Source organism: Anoplopoma fimbria, chromosome 19, assembly GCF_027596085.1.
Source record: "Anoplopoma fimbria isolate UVic2021 breed Golden Eagle Sablefish chromosome 19, Afim_UVic_2022, whole genome shotgun sequence".
Lineage (NCBI taxonomy): Eukaryota > Metazoa > Chordata > Actinopteri > Perciformes > Anoplopomatidae > Anoplopoma > Anoplopoma fimbria.
The window spans coordinates 29084630-29107388 of record NC_072467.1 but is presented as its reverse complement, the minus strand read 5'-3'; the positions used below and the strand labels follow the sequence as shown (position 1 = coordinate 29107388).

The following is a 22759-nucleotide window of genomic DNA, read 5'->3' as shown; positions in this document are numbered from 1 at the left end:
CTGTGTTCTCCTGTGTCAGTGTGGGTTCTCTCTGTGTTCTCCTGTGTCAGTGTGGGTTCTCTCCGTGTTCTCCTGTGTCAGTGTGGGTTCTCTCTGTGTTCTCCTGTGTCAGTGTGGGTTCTCTCTGTGTTCTCCTGTGTCAGTGTGGGTTCTCTCCGTGTTCTCCTGTGTCAGTGTGGGTTCTCTCCGTGTTCTCCTGTGTCAGTGTGGGTTCTCTCCGTGTTCTCCTGTGTCAGTGTGGGTTCTCTCTGTGTTCTCCTGTGTCAGTGTGGGTTCTCTCCGTGTTCTCCTGTGTCAGTGTGGGTTCTCTCCGTGTTCTCCTGTGTCAGTGTGGGTTCTCTCCGTGTTCTCCTGTGTCGGCGTGGGTTCTCTCTGTGTGATAGTCTGGTTACCTGTACAGGTGAGTTATTGTATATTTTGGTATTTGTGGAGTATTTCTTTGTTTTTTTTTAGAGACGTGGTTTTCATGTCATGTTCCCCTCCACCTTTATCTGGTGGAGTCGAGGTTTTAGGTTTTGGGGTTTTAGGGTTTTAGGGTTTTAGGTTTTTTGGGTTTTGGGGTTTAAGGTTTTGGGGTTAAGGTTCTGGGGTTTTGAAGTTTAGGGGTTTTAGGGTTTTGGGGTTTAGGGTTTAAGGTTTAGGGTTTTAGGTTTAGGGTTTAAGGTTTTAAGGTTTTAGGGTTTTGGGGTTTTGGGTTTAAGGTTTTGGGGTTTTGGGGTTAAGGTTCTGGGGTTTTGAAGTTTAGGGGTTTTAGGGTTTTGGGGTTTAGGGTTTAAGGTTTAGGGTTTAAGGTTTAGGGTTTTTAAGGTTTTAGGGTTTTAGGGTGTTATTTCAGTAAATGTTTCTTTGTCCTTTTGTCGCTTCATCAAATTCATTCAGAATAAAGTTTGGAAATTTTCTGAGTTTGTGAAATAAATTAATTTAATATTTGAACATAAAGTATCGAATGATTTAACTTCAAACCCTCGTCTCCTCCTGCTGTTCTTCAGGTGAAATGTTCCTTTCGTGTGAAAGGGTTCTAAATCCCCCCCCCACTGACATCCTGTCCTAGACAGGAGGAAGAGGAGGAAGAGGAAAAGGAGGAACATCTCCTCCACCCTCCACATCCTGACTGCAGCCTTCACACTGAGCCAACACTTTCTCACTGAGATCAACCCTTTCAAAATAAAGTGCTTTATTTTATTTCTGTTTACTCAACAAAGAAAGAAAGTATCGACACGCTACTTCATTAGAAAACCAACAACACGATGTACTAATACACAGGAAATATTCAACGTATTCAGTGAAATACTTCACTGCTGGACAGTAGATACATATACTCAAGTACTGCAGTCCAATATCCAGAACTTCCAATTGGTCTTTCTTTATACCTCACTACATCTAAATGTTGTATTAGTACACTGTGTATTAGTACACTGTGTATTAGTACAGTGTTTATAGTGGGGTGCAGTCATGTAGAAAACCTCACTCTGTGGAGGGTTCTCTGTGGAGGGTTTTCTATAGAGGGTTCTCCGTAGGGGGTTCTCTGTAGGGGGTCCGGGTGAGACCGTCCCTTGAGAACGTATTAGTAGTAATTGATAGTATAATTGACAGTATATTATAGTACTACTGTCACATGTAGAGTTTAGTTATATGTGTAAGATAAGATAAGATAAGGTGTGGATGTAACTATGTACATTTACTCGTTTCTTGTACTTGTAACAGTGATGAAGTTTATTCATAACACTTCAATGTAGTAGTACTTTCTACTTCTCATCTTAAATATTGAACATTTTATTTCATAAATGTATCTGAATACATTCAGATATTTTACAAAAACTAAACATTTATTAATTTGGACGATAATAAATAAATGAAGTTCAGCTGACGGACTCTTTAACCAATAAAAACAATAAAATCAATAAAACTCTGGAGACGTTTTTTATCTTTAGAAAATAATTTAATAACATTTAAATCCAGCATGTAGAAACAACAGTGAAGGACTCCTCTCTCTCTAATACTTTCATCATCAGACGGGAGAACGTTGACAAAAAGAAAAAACAAGAGCACGATAGAGTCCTGCAGAGTCCTGCATCTGGATCAGTCCTGGTTCAGAGTCCTCAGACCGGCGGACACTAAACATTCAGTTTGTCTGTTTTAGTTTTGATCACTTTACAAAATAACCTTGTTTCCTCAGGAGACAAAGAAAAGACAACGTGCAGATGTGTCATCACTACGGGAGGGAGAGCATCCTTTAAACACGGGGGAGGGAGGGGGGGGAGGGGGGGAGAGTGATATGTCACAGCCTGCCCCCCCCCCCCTCAGGTAACATCAAATCAAAGGGGAGGAAATGAAGTCCAAATGAGAGGTGACAGAACGAAACAGGAGGACATGAATCAACAGTCACTCAGCAGCTCCATACTTACGTTCACACAGGGGGGTCCTCAGTGAGGGGGGCAGGAGGGGGGCGTCTCTCTTACCTCGTCTCACCCTTCACTGATCTACTGAGTCACTGAGTCTAAACTGAGACCAACGCCCACCTGATGACCTCTGACCTCCAGCCGCCGCAGACGCTCCACGCCTCCTCCCTCTGCTGCTTCAAACAGCAGGCGCTGCAGGGGGGAGACAGGGGGAGACAGAGAGGGGGGCAAAGACATAGAGCGGGGGGGAGAGGAGGTGAGGACGGGGGAGGGCAGCAGGTGAACATGCGTCTAAACAGGTGAGGTGTTTGTTCACTCCTTCACTTCCTGTGTCTCAGGTGAACGTCTCGAAGGACCTCCCATAATGCATCTGGATGGGGGGGGGCTATAAGCCAGGACACAGGGTGGAGTTACGTACACATTTTACATCCTTAACTCCTTTCCTTGCTTCCTTCCCAGAAGTCTTCCTCTCGACAACGGGAGATGAGAGCTGAGGAGAGGAGTCAACAATGTCTCCTTTGTTTAAGGCCTGTGAGGACGCAAGAACTCCTCTAGAGGACGCGAGGACTGCTTTAAAGGACGCGAGGACTGCTTTAAAGGACGCGAGGACTGCTTTAAAGGACGCGAGGACTGCTCTAAAGGAGGCGAGGACTGCTTTTAAGGATGCGAGGACTCCTCTAGAGGAGGCGAGGACTGCTTTAAAGGACGCGAGGACTCCTCTAGGGGACGCGAGGACTCCTCTAAAGGAGGCGAGGACTGCTTTTAAGGATGCGAGGACTCCTCTAGAGGAGGCGAGGACTGCTCTAAAGGAGGCGAGGACTGCTCTAGAGGAGGCGAGGACTGCTTTAAAGGACGCGAGGACTCTTCTAGGGGACGCGAGGACTCCTCTAAAGGAGGCGAGGACTGCTTTTAGGGGCGAGGAGGATGCGAGGACTCCTCTAGAGACTCCTCTAGAGGAGGCGAGGACTGCTCTAAAGGAGGCGAGGACTGCTCCAAAGGAGGCGAGAACTGCTTTAAAGGACGCGAGGACTCCTCTAGAGGAGGCGAGGACTGCTTTAAAGGACGCGAGGACTCCTCTAGAGGAGGCGAGGACTGCTTTAAAGGACGCGAGGACTCCTCTAGAGGAGGCGAGGACTCCTCTAGGGGACGCGAGGACTCCTCTAGGGGACGCGAGGACTCCTCTAAAGGACGCGAGGACTCCTCTAGGAGGCGAGGACTGCTTTAAAGGAGGCGAGGACTGCTTTAAAGGCGGACTCCTCTAGGGGACGCGAGGACTCCTCTAAGGACGCGAGGACTGCTTTAAAGGACGCGAGGACTCCTCTAGAGGAGGCGAGGACTGCTTTAAAGGACGAGGACTCCTCTAGAGGAGGCGAGGACTAGGGGCGAGGACTCCTCTAGAGGAGGCGAGGACTGCTTTAAAGGACGCGAGGACTGCTTTAAAGGACGGAAGGACTCCTCTAGAGGAGGCGAGGACTGCTTTAAAGGACGGAAGGACTCCTCTAGAGGAGGCGAGGACTGCTTTAAAGGATGCGAGGACTCCTCTAGAGGAGGCGAGGACTGCTTTAAAGGATGCGAGGACTGCTTTAAAGGATGCGAGGACTCCTCTAGAGGAGGCGAGGACTGCTTTAAAGGACGCGAGGACTCCTCTAGAGGAGGCGAGGACTGCTTTAAAGGACTCCTCTAGAGGAGGCGAGGACTGCTTTAAAGGATGCGAGGACTCCTCTAGAGCAGGCGAGGACTGCTTTAAAGGAGGCGAGGACTCCTCTAGGGGACGCAAGGACTCCTCTAAAGGAGGCGAGGACTCCTCTAGAGCAGGCGAGGACTGCTTTAAAGGACGCGAGGACTACTAGAGTCGGTGTTGTTGGACGCTGTGATTCTTCTTCGTTGGTGCTTAGCTCAGAGGAGTCCTCACTGGAGACTCAGCTGTCCAGTGAGGACTCCTCTGAAGCTACAGGCGCTTTTGCCCCGCTGCATGATGGGATGTCTGCCAAAACAGAACATGAGACTCTGCCTCCACAGGTGGTCTGATACCTGAGACACAGGAAGTGACCGAGTGTCACCAGGTCAGGGTCTGATGTGTGTTACAGTGTGTGTGTGTGTGTGTGTGTGTGTGTGTGTGTGTGTGTGCGTGTACACAGTTGTGTGTGTGTGCGTGTGTGTGTGTGTGCGTGTACACAGTTGTGTGTGTGTTACTGTGTGTGTGTGTGTGTGTGTGTGTGTGTACACAGTTGTGTGTGTGTGTGTGTGTGTGTGTGTGTGCGTGTACACAGTTGTGTGTGTGTGTGTTACTGTGTGTGTGTGTGTGTGTGTGTGTGTGTGTGTGTGTGTGTGTGTGTAACTAACATGTCTCCACAGGGCAGCACTCAGCGGGAGGTGAAGGAGAGCCTGCTGATACAGACGTCGGACCTAGAAGAGAAATAAAGTGACATAAAAGAAGGAGGGAGGAGACAAACAGCGGACGAGGAGAACGTCACAGCTAACAGCTAACGGCTAACAGATCACAGATCAAAGCTAACAGCTAACGGCTAACAGATCACAGATCAAAGCTAACAGATCACAGTTTACAGATCAAAGCTAACAGCTAACAGCTAACAGATCACAGTTTACAGATCAAAGCTAACAGCTAACGGCTCCACCAAAGTTCACTTTTCAATGTTTTCTAGAGCAGAAGAACGGTGATGATTTAAAGGGAGCTGACGTCATCTCCCTCCATCACTCACCTCTGAAGGCTCCTTCAGCTCCTTCTCCACCGCTATCAGTCTGAGGACACAGCACAGAGTCTATCAGCTTCATCTCTCTCACCAGGACACCAGACCTCACAGCATGAGTCAGTGTGTTCATGTGTTCATGGGTTATGAACACATGAACACGCTGACTCATGCTGTTTGTGTGTTTGATGAACTCACATCTCCCAGTAGGACAGACACCTCGGAGCCTGACTGCTCAACATCCGGACCTGGAACTTCAAGTGTTCAATGTTTCCGTCCTGCCACTCCTGATGCAGCAACCTGGGCAGCAACACAGCAACTCAGAAAGCAACAACACAACAACACGGCTGGATTCATCCCCATGTTAACAGTGTGTGTGTGTGTGTGTGTGTGTGTGTGTGTGTGTGTGTGTGTGTGTGTGTGTGTGTGTGTGTGTGTGTGTGTGTGTGTGTGTGTGTGTACCTCAGGCCCAGTTCAGTGTTGTTGGGCATGGCGTATCTCAGTCTCTCCAGGACAAGTGCATGCTGGGACTGCGGCAGACAGCTCAGGTAGAGAGACACCACCTGAAGAGCCAATCAACACAAAGCATTTACATCTTTAAACACAGACAGACAGACAGACAGACAGACAGACAGACAGACAGACAGACAGACAGACAGACAGACAGACAGACAGACAGACAGACAGACAGGTCTCACCTTGTTGTGGAAATTGTAGCAGCTCCAAAACTCTGCTGGGTTGAAGGGAACCTCCAGTCGGGACGGGACGGTGCTCAGACAGCGTTGGACCAGATCTGAGAACAGTTTGGACGGACCTCCAGCCTGATGACTGCTGCTGAACACCAGGTAACTGTAGACACAGTGAACAGGTAACTGTAGACACAGTGAACAGGTAACTGTAGACACAGTGAACAGGTAACTGTTGATACTTACTCCATCCACAGTTGGTGAAGCTCCTCCATCTTCATGGATGAACCCAGAGCTCTCTCGAATGCGTCCACAGTCTGGTCCTCAGAGCTGTGCAGCCACTGCCAGCGACTGGAAGAAGAAGAACAACAACAGCAGCAACACTGAATCATCAGAACACTTCAGCCTGATTCATGTGTTCACATTCAACCTCTGTTTCCAGCTGGTTCATTTCTCTCACAAACAAAATGAGCTTCATGTCAGGAAAACAGATTTGAAGAAGAAGCTTTCATGTTCTGGTTTCCCTGTGAGCCGTCTGTAATAAAGACGTCCATCACACGTCCAACATGAACAGATGAAGACACACCAGTGGATGAGGTGGAGGTAGGGCATCTGCTGACCCAGCTGCTCCTGAAGCTCCTTGATGATGGGACCTCTCAGCAGCTCCTCGGTGGGGAAACCCAGGATGTGCCTGAAGGAAGCAAACAACAAACTGTGACTCCTCACAGTCCTCAACATGTTTAACATCACTGAGGTTCTATCACGCACCGCAGAACGTCCACCGGGTTCTTCTGACTCTGCTGGTCCTCACACAGCGACAGGATGAATCCTCGGAACAGAGGAGCGATGGCACTGGACTTCTCCTGTGAGACGACATTTAAACACCTCTGTCATAACAGACACGGTTTGACCAGGATGAAGCAGAACCATGTGACCCTGAACACATGGGCTCACCTGAGTCATGAGGAACCTGCAGCAGTGGTAGAAGACCTGGGCGTTGTTGGGACACTCTGCCAGAGCGTGAAGCCACATGCTGACGGCCGCGTCAGCGTTCCCCTTCCTGATGTGGAGGTCGGCCAGAGCGTCTCTCAGAGCGCTGGACTCCGGACAGAGCAGCAGCAGAGACTCGCACAGAGTGACGCCCTCGTCCAACCTGGAGGGAACAACATGTTTAACATAGAGACGGACCAGAGGAACCGTTAGAGGAACCCTCACCAGTACCAAGTACAGGGTCCTTCATTTCAGCTCCTTTCTTTGGTTCTAAGAGTAACTTTATATTTCTATGGTTTAAGAGTAACTTTATATTTCTATGGTTTAAGAGTGACTTTATATTTCTATGGTTTAAGAGTAACTTTATATTTCTATGGTTTAAGAGTAACTTCAGCAGTGATAACAGTTAAAAGAAGAGCTGACAAAGGTCAGAGGTCACTTAAAGGAGAACAGCTGGTCCACCTTAAAGGTCGGTCCACCTTAAGTGAAGCTGAACTCTGTTTTGATGTGAGAGTACTAAAGAGTAAGTATTCATTGTAACCTGTGTACTAAAAGAACCGGCTCATGTTACGTAACATCTGAATATGGATCTAATACTCCTCCGCCCGAGTGCATTTTGGGTAATAAAGAGCTTCCAAATGTTCAAACTGTGAATAATAATAAATAAAATCGATCATTATTTTATGTGTATTAATACTACAGCGGAGTATTGGCGCCGCGTATCATGACACAGGGTTATGGTTCTCCTGTTTTAGTCATCAGGTGTTCTATGGATCAGTCTGTTCATTATTGAACATCTGTAATCGCTGACCTGTCCAGCAGCCTGTAGAGGAGGAGCAGGTTGCTGTGAAGAGGAAGGCAGGCCAGCGTCCTCTGGCTCGGGGGCAGAGACTCGTCTGTGCACTGACGGACGGCGTCTTGGAGGGAAAGCAGAAGAGCCTTTATAATATAACAGGTATAACACGTAGAACAGCTCTGAGAACCATCAGCCTCCCTCTGTACCTCTGAACAGAGCCACCAGGATGTGGAGCGGCGTGCTGACGTCCTGCGGCGTCCTCCAGGGCAGCAGGAAGGACTCTCTGCTGACCAGCCGGGACGGACCGGACTCCACCGGGTCCAGCAGGCCGGCCGGCAGCCGGTCGAACTCCGTCAGGTGGATGTAGGAGAGCCACAGCAGCGCTCGGTCGCCGGCCGTCAGGTGTTCGGCGATGCTCCGGTCGTGGGCCGATTTCAAGGCGTTCTGCACACAAACACATCCTCTCTGTTCACGTGGACCTGAGGACGGACGGACGGCGGTACCTGGATCAGAGACAACCCACTCACCTGGAGGATGGCCAGAGCGCTCTCCATGCGGCCGGTGAACAGGTTGAGCTGGACCCGGTAGAGCAGAGCCTCCATCAGCTGGAAGGACAGCCGGTCGGTGACGGACGGAGTCGCCTTGGAGACCAGAAACTGCAGCAGACGGTCGCACACGTAGTCCTTCCCCTCGAACGAGCTCTCCAACCTCAGGTACTGAGGAGACATGGAGAGGTAACCATGGCAATCACCTAATATTTATGTATTTACACAGAACCTTAGAGAACGTTAGACAGGAGATCAGTTATTCTACCAGATTAATGTGAGATCATCTGTACTCAAAGCACTACATCACTCAGATCAGCTAGACCCTGGGGACGTTCTGTGTAAAGACCAGGATCCTTCTTACGTTCCACCACACTTGGTAGTCTGGAGCGTGTTCCACAGCCATCTCACACATCTCCTGGACCTCCTCCCTGCTGCCTCGCCTGGAGAAGAGCGACAGGTAGTGGCTCCACACCTCAGGGTTCTCACAGTTCGTCTCCAGAGCTCGAGACAAGGTGTTCAATGCCGCTTCCAAACACTCTGCTGCTGACCTGAAGAGGAACATGAGGTTCTTATCCTATAGAAGTAGAGAACAGACCTACAGAGGAACATGAGGTTCTTATCTTATAGAAGTAGAGAACAGACCTACAGAGGAACATGAGGTTCTTATCCTATAGAACAGACCTACAGAGGAACATGAGGTTCTTATCCTATAGAACAGACCTACAGAGGAACATGAGGTTCTTATCCTATAGAACAGACCTACAGAGGAACATGAGGTTCTTATCTTATAGAAGTAGAGAACAGACCTACAGAGGAACATAGAGAACAGACCTACAGAGGAACATGAGGTTCTTATCTTATAGAAGTAGAGAACAGACCAACAGAGGAACATGAGGTTCTTATCCTATAGAACAGACCTACAGAGGAACATGAGGTTCTTATCCTATATAGAACATACAGAGGAACAGAACAGAGAACATGAGGTTCTTATCTAGGTTCTTATCTTATAGAAGTAGAGAACAGACCTACAGAGGAACATGAGGTTCTTATCTTATAGAAGTAGAGAACAGACTTATAGAAGTAGAGAACAGACCTACAGAGGAACATGAGGTTCTTATCTTATAGAAAGACCAACAGAGAGGTTCTTACAGAACAGACCAACAGAGGAACATGAGGTTCTTATCCTATAGAACAGACCTACAGAGGAACACGAGGTTCTTATCCTATAGAAGTAGAGAACAGACCTACAGAGGAACATGAGGTTCTTATCCTATAGAACAGACCTACAGAGAACAGGTTCTTACCTACAGAGAGGTTCTTATCCTATAGAACAGACCTACAGAGGAACACGAGGTTCTTATCCTATAGAAGTAGAGAACAGACCTACAGAGGAACATGAGGTTCTTATCTTATAGAAGTAGAGAACAGACCTACAGAGGAACATGAGGTTCTTATCTATAGAATAGGAGAACAGACCTACAGAGGAACACGAGGTTCTTATCCTATAGAAGTAGAGAACAGACCTACAGAGGAACACGAGGTTCTTATCCTATAGAAGTAGAGAACAGACCTACAGAGGAACATGAGGTTCTTATCTTATAGAAGTAGAGGTTACTTATCCTATAGAAGTAGAGAACAGACCAACAGAGGAACATGAGGTTCTTATCCTATAGAACAGACCTACAGAGGAACACGAGGTTCTTATCCTATAGAAGTACAGAGAAACAGTTCTTATCCTAGAAGAGAGAACACAGAGGAACACGCTCTGGTAAGAACAGACCTATAGGAACACGAGGTTCTTATCTTCCAGAAGTAGAGAACAGATTAGAACTCACGTTTCGTTCTGATTGAGGTATTTGAAGGCTAGTTTGATCCACAGCTGGGTGTCTCTTGGACTCTCTAGAACGCTGGTCTCCAGGTTTGATATGTCGTCCGTCTCACTGACAAAATAACGCTTGTCCTCCGATGTGACGCAGACGTCCAGAGCAGACAGGCTGGTCCTCCATACGTCTGGACAAAGAGACAGACATCAGCTGATCAAGAACAAATCCCCGGTGTTACAGCACATCAATCAGTAATTGATCCCGTGGGGGACTCACTTAAATGTATGTGTGTACGAAGGTATATCAACATGCCATATCAGTACTCTCATATACGTCTTCAACGTTATCCTCCCACCTGTCTCAAGTACATACACACTTATGAACTATTGAATCCTATGAAGCAGAGTAAAGAACAGTTCCCTTTCCGTAGAGAACACCGCTCAGTGTGCATGAGTAACAGGATGCTGAGCCCGGTGGAAAAGGAAAAGGGAGCGGTCCAACAACGCAGTCTCCACTGATGACGGCTCAGAGGGAATCAGGAAATGAAACATACATATATTAAATATACTATATAAGGGAGGTGTGATGGGATCCTCTGGGAGACAGGACCCCGAGGTTGGCAGCCTTTTCTCATTCATAACTTATCCCAAAATATTAAAGAATGTCAACAAAGTTTTGCATTTCTCGTCACCCGAGAGCTGTCAGTCGTTTCACTAATAACTTGAGATGAGGATGAGGGTCATAGCGGTCCAGAGGCCGCGGTGGTGGCAGGAAGAGGAAACCCAAGAGAATAGGTAGAGGACGGGGATCAGTTCTAACGGGTAAACAACGTAGGCAGGTCACGAGGACCTGAGCTATGAATCATAGGAAGACAGTGATTAATCAGACACCCGGTGGTGTCCAAATCCAGAGCCTAGAGTCTTGGAACCCTGAGAGACAGACAAGTCCCCCCCACACCAGAGTGAAGCTAGGGAGGGTATTTCTATTGTTGATGCTGGGAAACTCGGTTCGCTTGTACTACGTGGAGTGAAGACAATCCAGTCTCTCTGTTCTGTGGGGTTTTGGTACTGGTTTCCGGTGGTGTCTCACCACTACTCAGATAGCAAACGTTATTAAGTTAGCAGCAAGATGTTTAGATATTAAGATCCAACCATATATACATACATACATACATATATATCTATACATCTATACATATATATACACATACATACATACACATATATATACATACATACATACATATATATCTATATACATATCTATACATATATATCTATACATATCTATACATATATCTATACATATCTATACATATATATCTGTACATACATATCTATACATATACATATATATATCTATACATATATATCTATACATATATATATATACATATATATATATACATACATATCTATACATATCATATATATACATATATATCTATACATATATCTATACATATATATACATATATATATATACATATATACATATATATCTATACATATATATATCTATACATATATATACATATATATATACATATATATCTATACATATCATATATATATCTATACATATCTATACACATATATATCTATATATCTATATCATATATCTATACATATATATCTATACATATATATATATCTATATACATACATATATCTATACATATCTATACATATCTATACATATATACATATATACATATACATATCTATACATATATATATATATACATACATATATATATATCTATACATATATATCTATACATATCTATACATATATACATATATACATACATAGAGATAGAGATAGATAGATAGATATCTATATACACAATGACGGAACGTTAAAAACTATCAAGCCAAAACGTCCCTAGTGGACGGACTAGAATCTGGAGACCAGAAAACGGCTTCACATTCTTTAACCGAGGATCTTTGTCATCAGTTGTATCTCACGACATTGAATCTGTCGCTGTCTGAAAGCTGTCTGTCTTCACCGTGTCTCCCCGTCGTCAGGTGTCCTCCTGCAGACTCGTCCTCGCTGTCGTCCTCCGGGCTGAAGCTGCTCTGTGCCGACGGCTTCGGCCTCCATGTCCTCGTGTCTTTACAGGTGGTGAATGGAGGCACTGGAGGAGGACGGACAGGTCAGAGGACAGGTCAGAGGACAGGTCAGAGGACAGTTTCTCTGAAGATGTTGAGAGTTAAAGAAAACCTTCCTCACCGTGTCTTTTGCTCTCATTCACTTTGCTGACGAGGAGGACAGCCTTCTGGTCGACGCCCATCCGGTCTTTGTTTGTGCCGAACAGCTTCTTCATGTACTTTTCTACAACAACACAGAAATACGTGATGAGACGTGATCCTGACTGGACCGCGTGTGTCTGAAGAACACGTCATTCTGAGGCCAACCTGTGGAGACAGCGACGTCCTCGTCCGAGCTGACCTCGGAGCAGCTGATCAGAGACAGATTATAGGACAGGATGTCCTGGAACAGTTGGCTTCCAGTCAGAGTGCAGTTCCTCATGTGTTGCCTGCGGAGCAGAGAGACCAGAGACATGAGGCCACCAGGGACTAACCCTGAATATGAAAGAAGAGCTGAATCTGTCCTCACCATCTGCACTCGTCATCGTTGCAGGTTCCTGTGAGGTCAAAGCGACAGAAACTCCTCCTCACTTCGATGGAGTTACTGTATGTGACGGAGCTCAGAGACAGCTTCTCCTTGGTCCTGTAGTACGGACTGAACCTGAGACAGAGACCACAAGAGACATGTTCATCAGTCCTCAAATCTGAACCTGAGACAGAGACGCATGAGACATGTCCATCCTGTTTAGATCACGTCTTGTTCTTGCGGTCATTAGTGTCCTACGGAGGTCCAGAGGGGACAGGTGGGACTTGTTCTCATACAGGAGGACGTGTTACAGCCACAGTGAAGTAGATGAAACCTACATGATAAAAGTAAATGAAGTAATGTACCTGTAAGACCTGAAGACCAGCAGAGGACTGTGATAGGGTCCAAAGGGAACAGGTGTCAGATCTGAGCTCCCTGATTGGCTGTTGGCTGCGTCCACCTCCACCGAGACCACCTCCACCGAGACCACCTGCACGGAGACACGTTAAATATGAGGAGTTGACTTGTTTCGTTTCCAGAAACTGAAACATGAAAACAGGGAGAGGACGGATCGGACCGAAGACAGACAGGACACGCTGTTTGAAGATGAGCTGCTCACCTGTCCAGCGGGGGGGGCGCGAGTGTGTCCCCCCACCTTCTGCAGCTCTCTCTGCAGCAGCTCTCCCAGCCGGGCCTGCTGCTGGTACCGAAGCTTCAGGGACTCCAGGTCCAGCCCAGCAAACAGCTCAGCAGGAGGCTTACTGCTGGCTGGGCCTTTGGCCGGTTTGGTGTCTTTGGCGGGGGTGGAGCTGGGCTGGTCCAGGTTGGGTTTGGTGAAGGAGCTGCTGGACTGACGGAGGGAGTTCCTGCGGGTCGCTTTAATGGGAGCCGGTTCTGCTTCGTGGTCGTCGACCTCGGGGACGTCTTCACTGTCCAGGGTGAGCTTGTCCTGGGTGAGGTCGTGCAGGGAGGGCTGGGGAAGGGGGAAGGAGGTGGGGGAGGCGGGGGCTGGCTCTGAGGCTCGGCGGGTGGAGAGGCGGCGGCGGCGGCGGCGGCTCTGAAGGGACTCCCCTGTTGCACAGGGCCTGGGTCTCCTTCAGCTGCTGGATCTTCAGAGCGTACTCCGACTCCAGCTGCTGCAGACGCTGCTTCTGAGCGATCAGCTGAGCAAAGTGACGCTCGGAACCTCGAGGAGCTCCGTCCACTCGCTGCAGCTTACTGGGCTGAGAGGACAGAGGGACAGGAGGACTCAGGTCAGAACCTGATCCCTGTGATCACTGATCAATATCTATTGGGTTCATTATTAATTAGAGGCAGATCCATGGTCTCTAGATTAGTCAGGGATTTAAACCAGTGGCTCTAACCCTGGAGTTACCTCACTACACCCAAATCCTGATCCCGGTCTACTGGTCTACTGGTCCCTCATGTCTCATCATGTGTTGAACAGAAACAGTGTTTTTCTCACCAGAGTCTGGTTGGAGTCCGCTCTGCGTTTTGTCCCTCTACCTGCAGCCAGCTGGGCCTGAGACAGCTCCTCCTCCAAGCGGACGGACAGACTCTTCTTTATGGACACCCGATGTTCAACGCGGTGCACCTGCACAGGTGGGACATGAACCAGAGGGACTCAGAGACAGGTGTGTTTAGAGGACAGTCAGCAGAGACAGGTGTGTTTAGAGGACAGACAACAGAGACAGGTGTGTTTAGAGGACAGTCATCAGAGACGCTGTCCGGATCTCATATTTTAACGTTTTGAACGTTTTCTGGTGTCTCTCGGGCTCTGAACTAGAGTGTCTCTGATGTCTCACCTGCTCCTGCAGCTTCTTCAGCAGCGTCCTGTTGGCGCTGACGATCTTCTCGGAGGCCTGCAGCTGCTCTCGGAGCTTCACCACTTTGGCCTCAGCAGCTTTCAGAGAGTCTCTCTTCTTCAGCTCCTGCTGCAGCAGATGTCTCAGGACGGCCTCGTCCCTCTGCAGCAGCTCTCTGGGACACACACACCGTCAGTTACTCTGTCCATTATGTGACCTAGATCAGCCCGACTGGTCCTGGACCAGGACCAGTTCTGGGGGTCTCACCTGTGCTTGCTGAGCCTCTGCTCTGCCTCGGTCGCTCTCAGCTCTGCGGCGGCTTTAACTGAGGGGTCGGAGACGACGGGGGACGAGGAGCTCCGAGGACTGGGGTCCTTCATCATCTTCTGCTTCTCCCTGCTGCAGGAGGACAGAGGACACAGAGGGTTGGACGTGTCCACGGAGACATGGGCGTGTCTGTGGGTGCGGTGTTTACCTGGCGATCTCCTCTTTGAGCAGGCGGTACTCGGCCCTCTTGTCCTCAGGTAAGGCCTCTGGAGTCCGGACCGGGTTGTTCTCCTTCTCACAGCCCGACGCCGCTTTAGGCTTCGCTGCCTGAGGACAGACACACAGTTATACCGGCGGTTCCTCCTGTCTTTGCATCTTCATCAGGGGACCTTTTGTCTGAGGAACAGATTTGTCTTTCCCAAGTGTTTAGTTCATCACAGGGACAAGGAAGTTATTTACAAACAACAGGGGTCCTCAGGTCTGTGCGGGTCCTCTAATGTCCTCTACGATCCTCTAAGGTACTTTAATGTCCTCTACTGTCCTCTAAGATCATGTCTCACCTCCACTGTCCTCCGGGCCTCTCTGATCATGGACTCCAGTCCTCCAAAGGTCTGGGTGGAGCTGCAGGCGTCCACGTCTGAGTCGCTGTCCTCTGAGTCAATGAGAGACACCACCACTGACTTGTGTCTGGGCAGCTGGAAGGACACAAAGACAGATCATCATCATCATTATCATCATCATAAACATCCTCCTCCTCCTCCTCCTCTTCTTCCTCCTCTTCCTCACCACCAGCGGCGCTCTGGCGGCGTGGTGTCCTCTGGTGAACTTGCTGCTTCGTGGCTGAGGGACGGTGTTCAGGTTGACGGTGCTCAGGTTTCCTCTGATTGGCTGCTGATGGACAGGAGGACCGGCGGGAGACGGAGGACCGCTGGAGCTGTTCTCCTGCAGAGAGACAGGGACACAAGGCGTCCGCTTAAAGGCTAAAGGTCTCAGATCAGGAGACACCTGATGGTCAGGAGGACGGCAGGACAGAGAACGTCTCCTCACCTCTGAGGTCGTCACTCTCTTGTTGGCCATGGACATGAGACATGTCTCCCTCAGCAGCATCTCCTCCTCCTCCTCCTCATCAGCAAAGGGAGGTTTGGGAGGAGGCTCCAGCTCGTCTGGTGGGGGGGGGAGAGGAGGAGGTGGGGGAGGAACCGCCGACAGCATGGAGGACAGAAACGGCTGAGAGACAGAGGACAGACAGCGTTATCAAGTCTGTCTGAGCATCACTGAGACAGAGACGTTCTATGTGGAGAACAAAGATTATTATGGAGACAAACGGAGACGTTCTTTAGATTATTACGGAGACAAACAGAGACGTTCTTTAGATTATTACGGAGACAAACAGAGACGTTCTCCAGACCATTACGGAGACAAACAGAGACGTTCTTTAGATTATTACGGAGACAAACAGAGACGTTCTCAGACCATTACGGAGACAAACAGAGACGTTCTCTAGATTATTACGGAGACGTTCTCTAGACCATTACGGAGACAAACAGAGACGTTCTCTAGATTATTACGGAGACGTTCTCTAGACCATTACGGAGACAAACAGAGACGTTCTCTAGATTATTACGGAGACAAACAGAGACGTTCTCCAGACCATTACGGAGACAAACAGAGACGTTCTTTAGATTATTACGGAGACGTTCTCTAGACCATTACGGAGACAAACAGAGACGTTCTCTAGATTATTACGGAGACAAACAGAGACGTTCTCTAGATTATTACGGAGACAAACGGAGACGTTCTCTAGATTATTATGGAGACAAACTGAGACGTTCTCTAGATTATAACGGAGACGTTCTCTAGATTATTATGGAGACAAACTGAGACGTTCTCTAGATTATTACGGAGACAAACCGAGACGTTCTGTAGATTATTACGGAGACATTCTTTAGATTATTATGGAGACGTTCTTTAGATTATTATGGAGACGTTCTTTAGATTATTATGGAGACGTTCTCTAGATTATTACGGAGACATTCATTAGATTATTATGGAGACGTTCTTTATCTTATTATGGATACGTTCTCTAGATTATTACGGAGACATTCATTAGATTATTATGGAGACGTTCTTTATCTTATTATGGATACGTTCTTTAGATTATTATGGAGACGTTCTCTAGATTATTACGGAGACATTCATTAGATTATTATGGAGACGTTCTTTAGATTATTATGGAGACAAACGGAGACGTTCTCTAGACCATTACGGAGACAAACCGAGACGTTCTTTAGATTATTACGGAGACATTCTTTAGATTATTATTGGGGCGGGTGTGGTACATGAGGTAGAGCGCTTGTCCCGTAACCACAAGGTTGGTGGTTCAAACCCCTCTACCGGCAACATGCCGAGGTCTCCTTGAGTGAGACACCTAACCCCAAGTTGCTCCCCGGGCGCTTCATTGCAGCCCACTGCTCCTCCGGGATGGGTCAATGCAGAGAAATAATTTCCCCATTGTGGGACTAATAAAGGCTTAATTATAATTATTATGGAGACGTTCTTTAGATTATTATTGAGACGTTCTTTAGATTATTATTGAGACGTTCTTTAGATTATTATGGCGACAAACAGAGACGTTCTTCAGATTATTATGGAGACGAACAGAGATGTTTTTTATATTATTATGGAGACAAACGGAGATGTTTTTTATATTATTATGAGACAAACGGAGACGTTTTCTAGATTATTACGGAGACATACGGAGATAAACGGAGACGTTCTCTACGGAGATAAACGGAGACGTTCTCTAGACCATTACGGAGACACACGGAGACGTTCTTTAGATTATTATGGAGACAAACGGAGACGTTCTCTAGATTATTACGGAGACATACGGAGACGTTCTCTAGATTATTACGGAGACGTTCTCTAGATTATTACGGCGACAAACCGAGACGTTCTCTAGATTATTACGGAGACATTCTTTAGATTATTATGGAGACAAACGGAGACGTTCTTTAGATTATTATGGAGACAAACGGAGACGTTCTCTAGATTATTACGGAGACGTTCTCTAGATTATTACGGAGACAAACCGAGACGTTCTCTAGATTATTACGGAGACGTTCTCTAGATTATTACGGAGACGTTATGGAGACATTCTCTAGATTATTATGGAGACAAACAGAGATGTTCTTTAGATTATTCCGGAGACAAACAGAGATGTTCTTTAGATTATTATGGAGACAAACGGAGACGTTCTCTAGATTATTATGGAGACAAACGGAGACGTTCTTTAGATTATTATGGAGACAAACGGAGACGTTCTTTAGATTATTATGGAGACAAACGGAGACGTTCTCTAGATTATTATGGAGACAAACAGAGACGTTCTTTAGATTATTATGGAGACAAACGGAGACGTTCTCTAGATTATTACGGAGACGTTCTCTAGATTATTACGGAGACAAACAGAGACGTTATCTAGATTATTACGGAGACAAACAGAGACGTTCTTTAGGGAACGTACCAGTCCAAACTGAAGACAGTCGGAGACAAAAGGAGACAGCTGAGGGAAACCTGCTGGATCTTCTGCAGTCAGATGGTTGTGATTTGGTGACGCCACTGAAAAAGAAAACCCACAGGAGAACTTTATTTAAACATTATAATGTAAACAGGAAGTCAGGACTTTATTTAAACATTATAATGTAAACAGGAAGTCAGGACAGGTGAAGATGACAGGTGAAGTCCCTGTCGTGGTCTCACCTGGTGAACCCGTCTCACTGTCCGTGTCCATGGCGACCTCGTCATAGTTGTCGTACTGGTACAGGTTCCCGGAGCCGTCCTGTCCCTGTTTACCTGCAGACTTCCTGTGTTCTCCGTCTCTGGACTGAAGAACAGAAACAACACACTTCCTGTCACTCTTCTTCTGTGGTGTTTTCCAACAGCTACAAGCTGAAGAATGTTTCTAATATGATGATGTCATCAATAATGAAAGCTAGTCTGTGGATCCAGTGTGTCCTAACGGTCTGGACCTCGGTCAGTACATTTAATAGAGAACCCTGGAGAACCAGTGGAGACAAACAGAAGCAGATCATCAGGTCTTACTCTGCTGCTGGTCCTGGTCCTCCCTCCCACCAGCTTCATGAAGCGGTTGTACTGCTCGTCCTGGTTGGACAGGTCCCGGATCCGCCGGATCTCGTCTTCTCGTTTGCGTCTCTCCTCCTCTTCCTGTCTCCGGTTCTCCTCCTGGTCTCTCTGCTGCTGCAGCTTCCAGGTCCTCAGCTGCTGCTTCCTGAACGCCTGCTTCGCCGCCGAGCCTGATCATCATCATCACCATCATCATCATCACCATCATCATCATCATCACCACCACCTTCATCACCATCATCATCATTTAAATCATTTTTGTTTTAAATATTTTAAGAACCATGTGACCCACGTGTCATGTCTCGTATCAAACATGGAACCAGATCTCACCTGGACTGATCATCTTCAGGTGGACCCTCCCTGGACCTTGACCTCGGCTCCTCTCCAGCGGAGCCTTGGGTCCAGGTTTAGGACTGGCTTTGGGCCTCTCTCTGTCAGCTGGTCTGGGTCCGGTCTTGGTTCTGTCTCGGTCCCTGTCCAGAGGTTTGGACCTGGTCCGGTTCCTCTCGGCAGCGGCGGCGGCAGAGGCGGACCTGGTGGTGACCCTGGTCCTGATGGGGGGGGCGGGTTTGCTGATCCTCTCTTTGCTCCTCTTCATCACCTGCTGCTCCTTCTGCTGCCACTTCTTACTGGCCGACTGCAGAGCCAGGAGGCGCAGCTGCAGCTCCGACAGCTCCTCCTCCTCCACCTTCACCAACGGCTGGAGAGGAGACACAGGGTGAGGCCTCATAGAGGAGGAACCACGGGAGGAGCACGCAGAACCTTCACCCGGTTCTACAAACGTTCTACCAGTTCTAAAGGATCCTTTAAAAAGCTACTGGTATATGTACTGGTACTGTATACTGGTATATGTACTGGTATGTATACTGGTATGTATACTGGTATATGTACTGGTACTGTACACTGGTATATGTACTGGTATGTATACTGGTATGTAATAACCCCCCCCTCACCTTGTCAGGAGAGATGACGGAGTCCTCACTGGAGGCCGATGATTCTCTGCGACACAAACACGTTCGTTTAGTTTTGTCTTCTTCTTCTTCTTCTTTGTTTGTCTCCTCGCTGCAGAACAGACACGACTTCTTCTTCTTCTTCATGTCCTCTGACTCCTCTTCAGCTTTCTGTTCTGTTTCTGCTCCATCTTGTGTTTCCTCTTCTTCTTCTTCACCACCTGGTGAGACGCACACAGGGAGTGAGAATTTCAAAATGAAACTCAAGATTCAACATGTAAACTTGTTTTACTTTTCTACACTTGTATTTTCCCTTTCTTTCTCTGTAAAGTTGATCAAATTATTAACATGTTTATGCATATATAAACATATATACATATATACATGCATACATACATATATACATACACACACATACATCTTTTTCATTGTGATTAATTAAAATAAAGATGTTACTGATAACAAAACCCAGTGTGAACAGATTCACCATCATTATTTTATCTCAGGATCCAGTAACAGTCTATGGGGACATTGATTTTGTAGGGACTTCCTGTTTGCTCACCCTCCAGGTCAGCGGCGCCTCCTCTCTCCTGCTCCTCACGCTTCTTCTTCAGCTCCTCCAGAACGGCAGGAGGAGGAAGTTTCTGACGGAGAGGTTTGATGTTGAATGCCTGGAACACTTTCTTCTCCTCCACCTTCTCCAGCTCCAACGAGTCCTCTGCTGCTGGACCCTGAGGAGCCGGTTCAGCTCCAGGTCCAGGAGCAGCTCCAGGTCCAGGAGCAGGTCCACAAGGAGGTCCAGGAGCCGGTGCTGGTTGGCTCTGTGTCATACTGGCACTGTTGTCGGGGGTCTGGGCTGTGGGGGGGCCCGGGGCCCCCGTGGGCTCTAGTGCCCTGGTCTCCTCTTTGCGGATGCACTCCAGCTCCAGCTGGATCTGCTTGTACTTGGACAGCAGGTCCTCGAAGGACTCGTCCACACCGGTCTCTGGTTTAGAAACCGTGTGGGCAGCTTTCCTGCTCTGGTTCCTCATCAGCTGCTTCTCTGAGGGTTAGGGTTAAAGAAACGCCTTCATCTCATCACTCACTCATTCACTCATTATACTGTCGCCCTCTCACTGAGGAAATATATTCACGTTATTTAGTTTAAAATCGGTTCTACCATGGGCCGAGGGAATCCTGGGTTCTGATTGGCTGCTGGATGTTCATTACTTCCTGATAATGATACGAAGTAGTTCCTGTTAACCGTCTTCTATAAATATATCTAATATATATATATACACACACACACACACACACTATACCTCCAGACCTCTGAACACCACAGGACGGAGACCATCGTTATGATCATGTCATTGTTATTATCATCATGGTATAACTTTCAAAATCATCATTATATGGTATTAAATGCTGACAGCTTTATCATCATCATTATATATATATATCAGTATTATTATTATATATCAGTATTATTATTATTATATATTATATCATCATTATTATTTATTATTATATCATCATTATATGTTATGATTATTATATATCATTATTAGAATATGTCTTGACTCCACAGCCGGCCTGTCTTCTAATTGAATCTGTGGTCTCTCCAGCAGCAGATTAATCACACAGCGGGGAGAAGGATACGTTTCCTCGGGGGGAGAGTCCTTCTGGTTCCTGGGACTCTCTTTATTATCAGTATTATTATTATTATATATTATAATATATATTATTATATATAATAATATATATATTAATATATATTATTATATATAATATATATATATTATTATATATTATAATTATTAGTATATATATTATTATTACTATTATACATTATTATTATATATATATTATTATTATGATATATTATTATTATACATTATTATTATGATATATATTATTATTGTTATTATATATATTATTATTGTTATGATATATTATTATTGTTATTATATATTATTATAATTATTATATATATTATTATTGTTATTATATATATTATTATAATTATTATATATATTATTGTTGTTATTATATATATTATTAGTGTTATTATATATTATTATTATATATTATTATAATTATTATATATATTATTATTGTTATATATATTATTATTGTTATTATATATATTATTATATTATTATATATATTATTATTGTTATTATATATATTATTAGTGTTATGATATATTATTATATATATATTATTATAATTATTATATATATTATTATTGTTATATTATTATTATTGTTATTATATATATTATTATAATTATTATATATATTATTAGTGTTATTATATATATTATTAGTGTTATGATATATTATTATTGTTATGATGTATATTATTATAATTATATAAGTATATGATTATTAAGGATACGTTTCCTCTGGGGAGAGTGGTTCTCTCCGGGACTGTCTCCGGGTCCGTACCGTCCGGGGGCCCTCGGCTGATTCCGCCTCCCCGGCCTCGGGTCCTCGGGTCCCTCGGGTTCCTCGGGGCCCCCGGGGTCCCCGGCCCTGGCCCCCGGTCCCTCGGCCCCGGCCCTGGCCCCCGGTCCCTCGGCCCTGGCCCCCGGTCCCTCGGCTCCAGCCCCCTCGGCCTCGGCCCCCGTTCTGCGTGGCCCTCACCCTGAAGCGGCCCAGGGCCCCGTGGCTCCGCTCCCAGAAGCTGGTCCTCGGGCTCTGGTCTGCGGGCCCCCGGTCCCTGCGGGCCCCGGCAGCAGCAGCAGAGGAGGCGGGCTGCAGGCCGCGGGGGCCGGTCGGGCCCGCTCGGCCCGCACTGCTGCTGCTGCCGGTGGCCCGCAGGGAACGGGCCCGCAGGGAACGGGCCACCGTGCGGGCCACCGTGCGGGCCACCGTGCGGCCTCCGGAGGCGGAAGTCGTGCTGCTGGAGGCCGCTGCTGCTGCTGCTGCTGCTGCTGCTGCTCCGCGGCGGGCCGTGAGGGGAGGGCCGGAGGGCCGGGCGGCGGCCTGCGGGCCCGCGGCCTCCGCTGCTCCTCTCCTCCTCCTCCTCCTCCTCC

The 22759-nt window shown here is 46.8% G+C and overlaps 1 protein-coding gene across 1 annotated transcript in view; it reads right to left on the bottom strand.

Annotated features, from left to right (window-relative positions):
- Window positions 1-2283: 2283 nt before the first annotated feature.
- Window positions 2284-22759, bottom strand: part of LOC129108662 (zinc finger C3H1 domain-containing protein-like) — a 20636-nt gene continuing 160 nt past the window's right edge. Inside the window, 38 exon segments of the mRNA XM_054620540.1 lie at window positions 2284-2591; window positions 4743-4805; window positions 5120-5159; window positions 5306-5407; window positions 5570-5670; window positions 5806-5956; window positions 6040-6144; window positions 6380-6484; window positions 6562-6656; window positions 6748-6946; window positions 7595-7700; window positions 7786-8023; window positions 8107-8295; window positions 8489-8675; window positions 9963-10137; window positions 11962-12090; window positions 12186-12287; window positions 12371-12492; window positions 12573-12704; window positions 12935-13059; window positions 13189-13565; window positions 13568-13615; window positions 13618-13792; window positions 14035-14163; window positions 14375-14549; window positions 14642-14773; window positions 14850-14968; window positions 15202-15336; window positions 15428-15583; window positions 15689-15868; window positions 18168-18262; window positions 18404-18527; window positions 18746-18957; window positions 19118-19487; window positions 19741-19958; window positions 20300-20779; window positions 22120-22352; window positions 22435-22660. Coding sequence (XP_054476515.1) covers window positions 2481-2591; window positions 4743-4805; window positions 5120-5159; window positions 5306-5407; window positions 5570-5670; window positions 5806-5956; window positions 6040-6144; window positions 6380-6484; window positions 6562-6656; window positions 6748-6946; window positions 7595-7700; window positions 7786-8023; window positions 8107-8295; window positions 8489-8675; window positions 9963-10137; window positions 11962-12090; window positions 12186-12287; window positions 12371-12492; window positions 12573-12704; window positions 12935-13059; window positions 13189-13565; window positions 13568-13615; window positions 13618-13792; window positions 14035-14163; window positions 14375-14549; window positions 14642-14773; window positions 14850-14968; window positions 15202-15336; window positions 15428-15583; window positions 15689-15868; window positions 18168-18262; window positions 18404-18527; window positions 18746-18957; window positions 19118-19487; window positions 19741-19958; window positions 20300-20779; window positions 22120-22352; window positions 22435-22660 — 6161 coding nt within the window. The 3' untranslated portion in view covers window positions 2284-2480.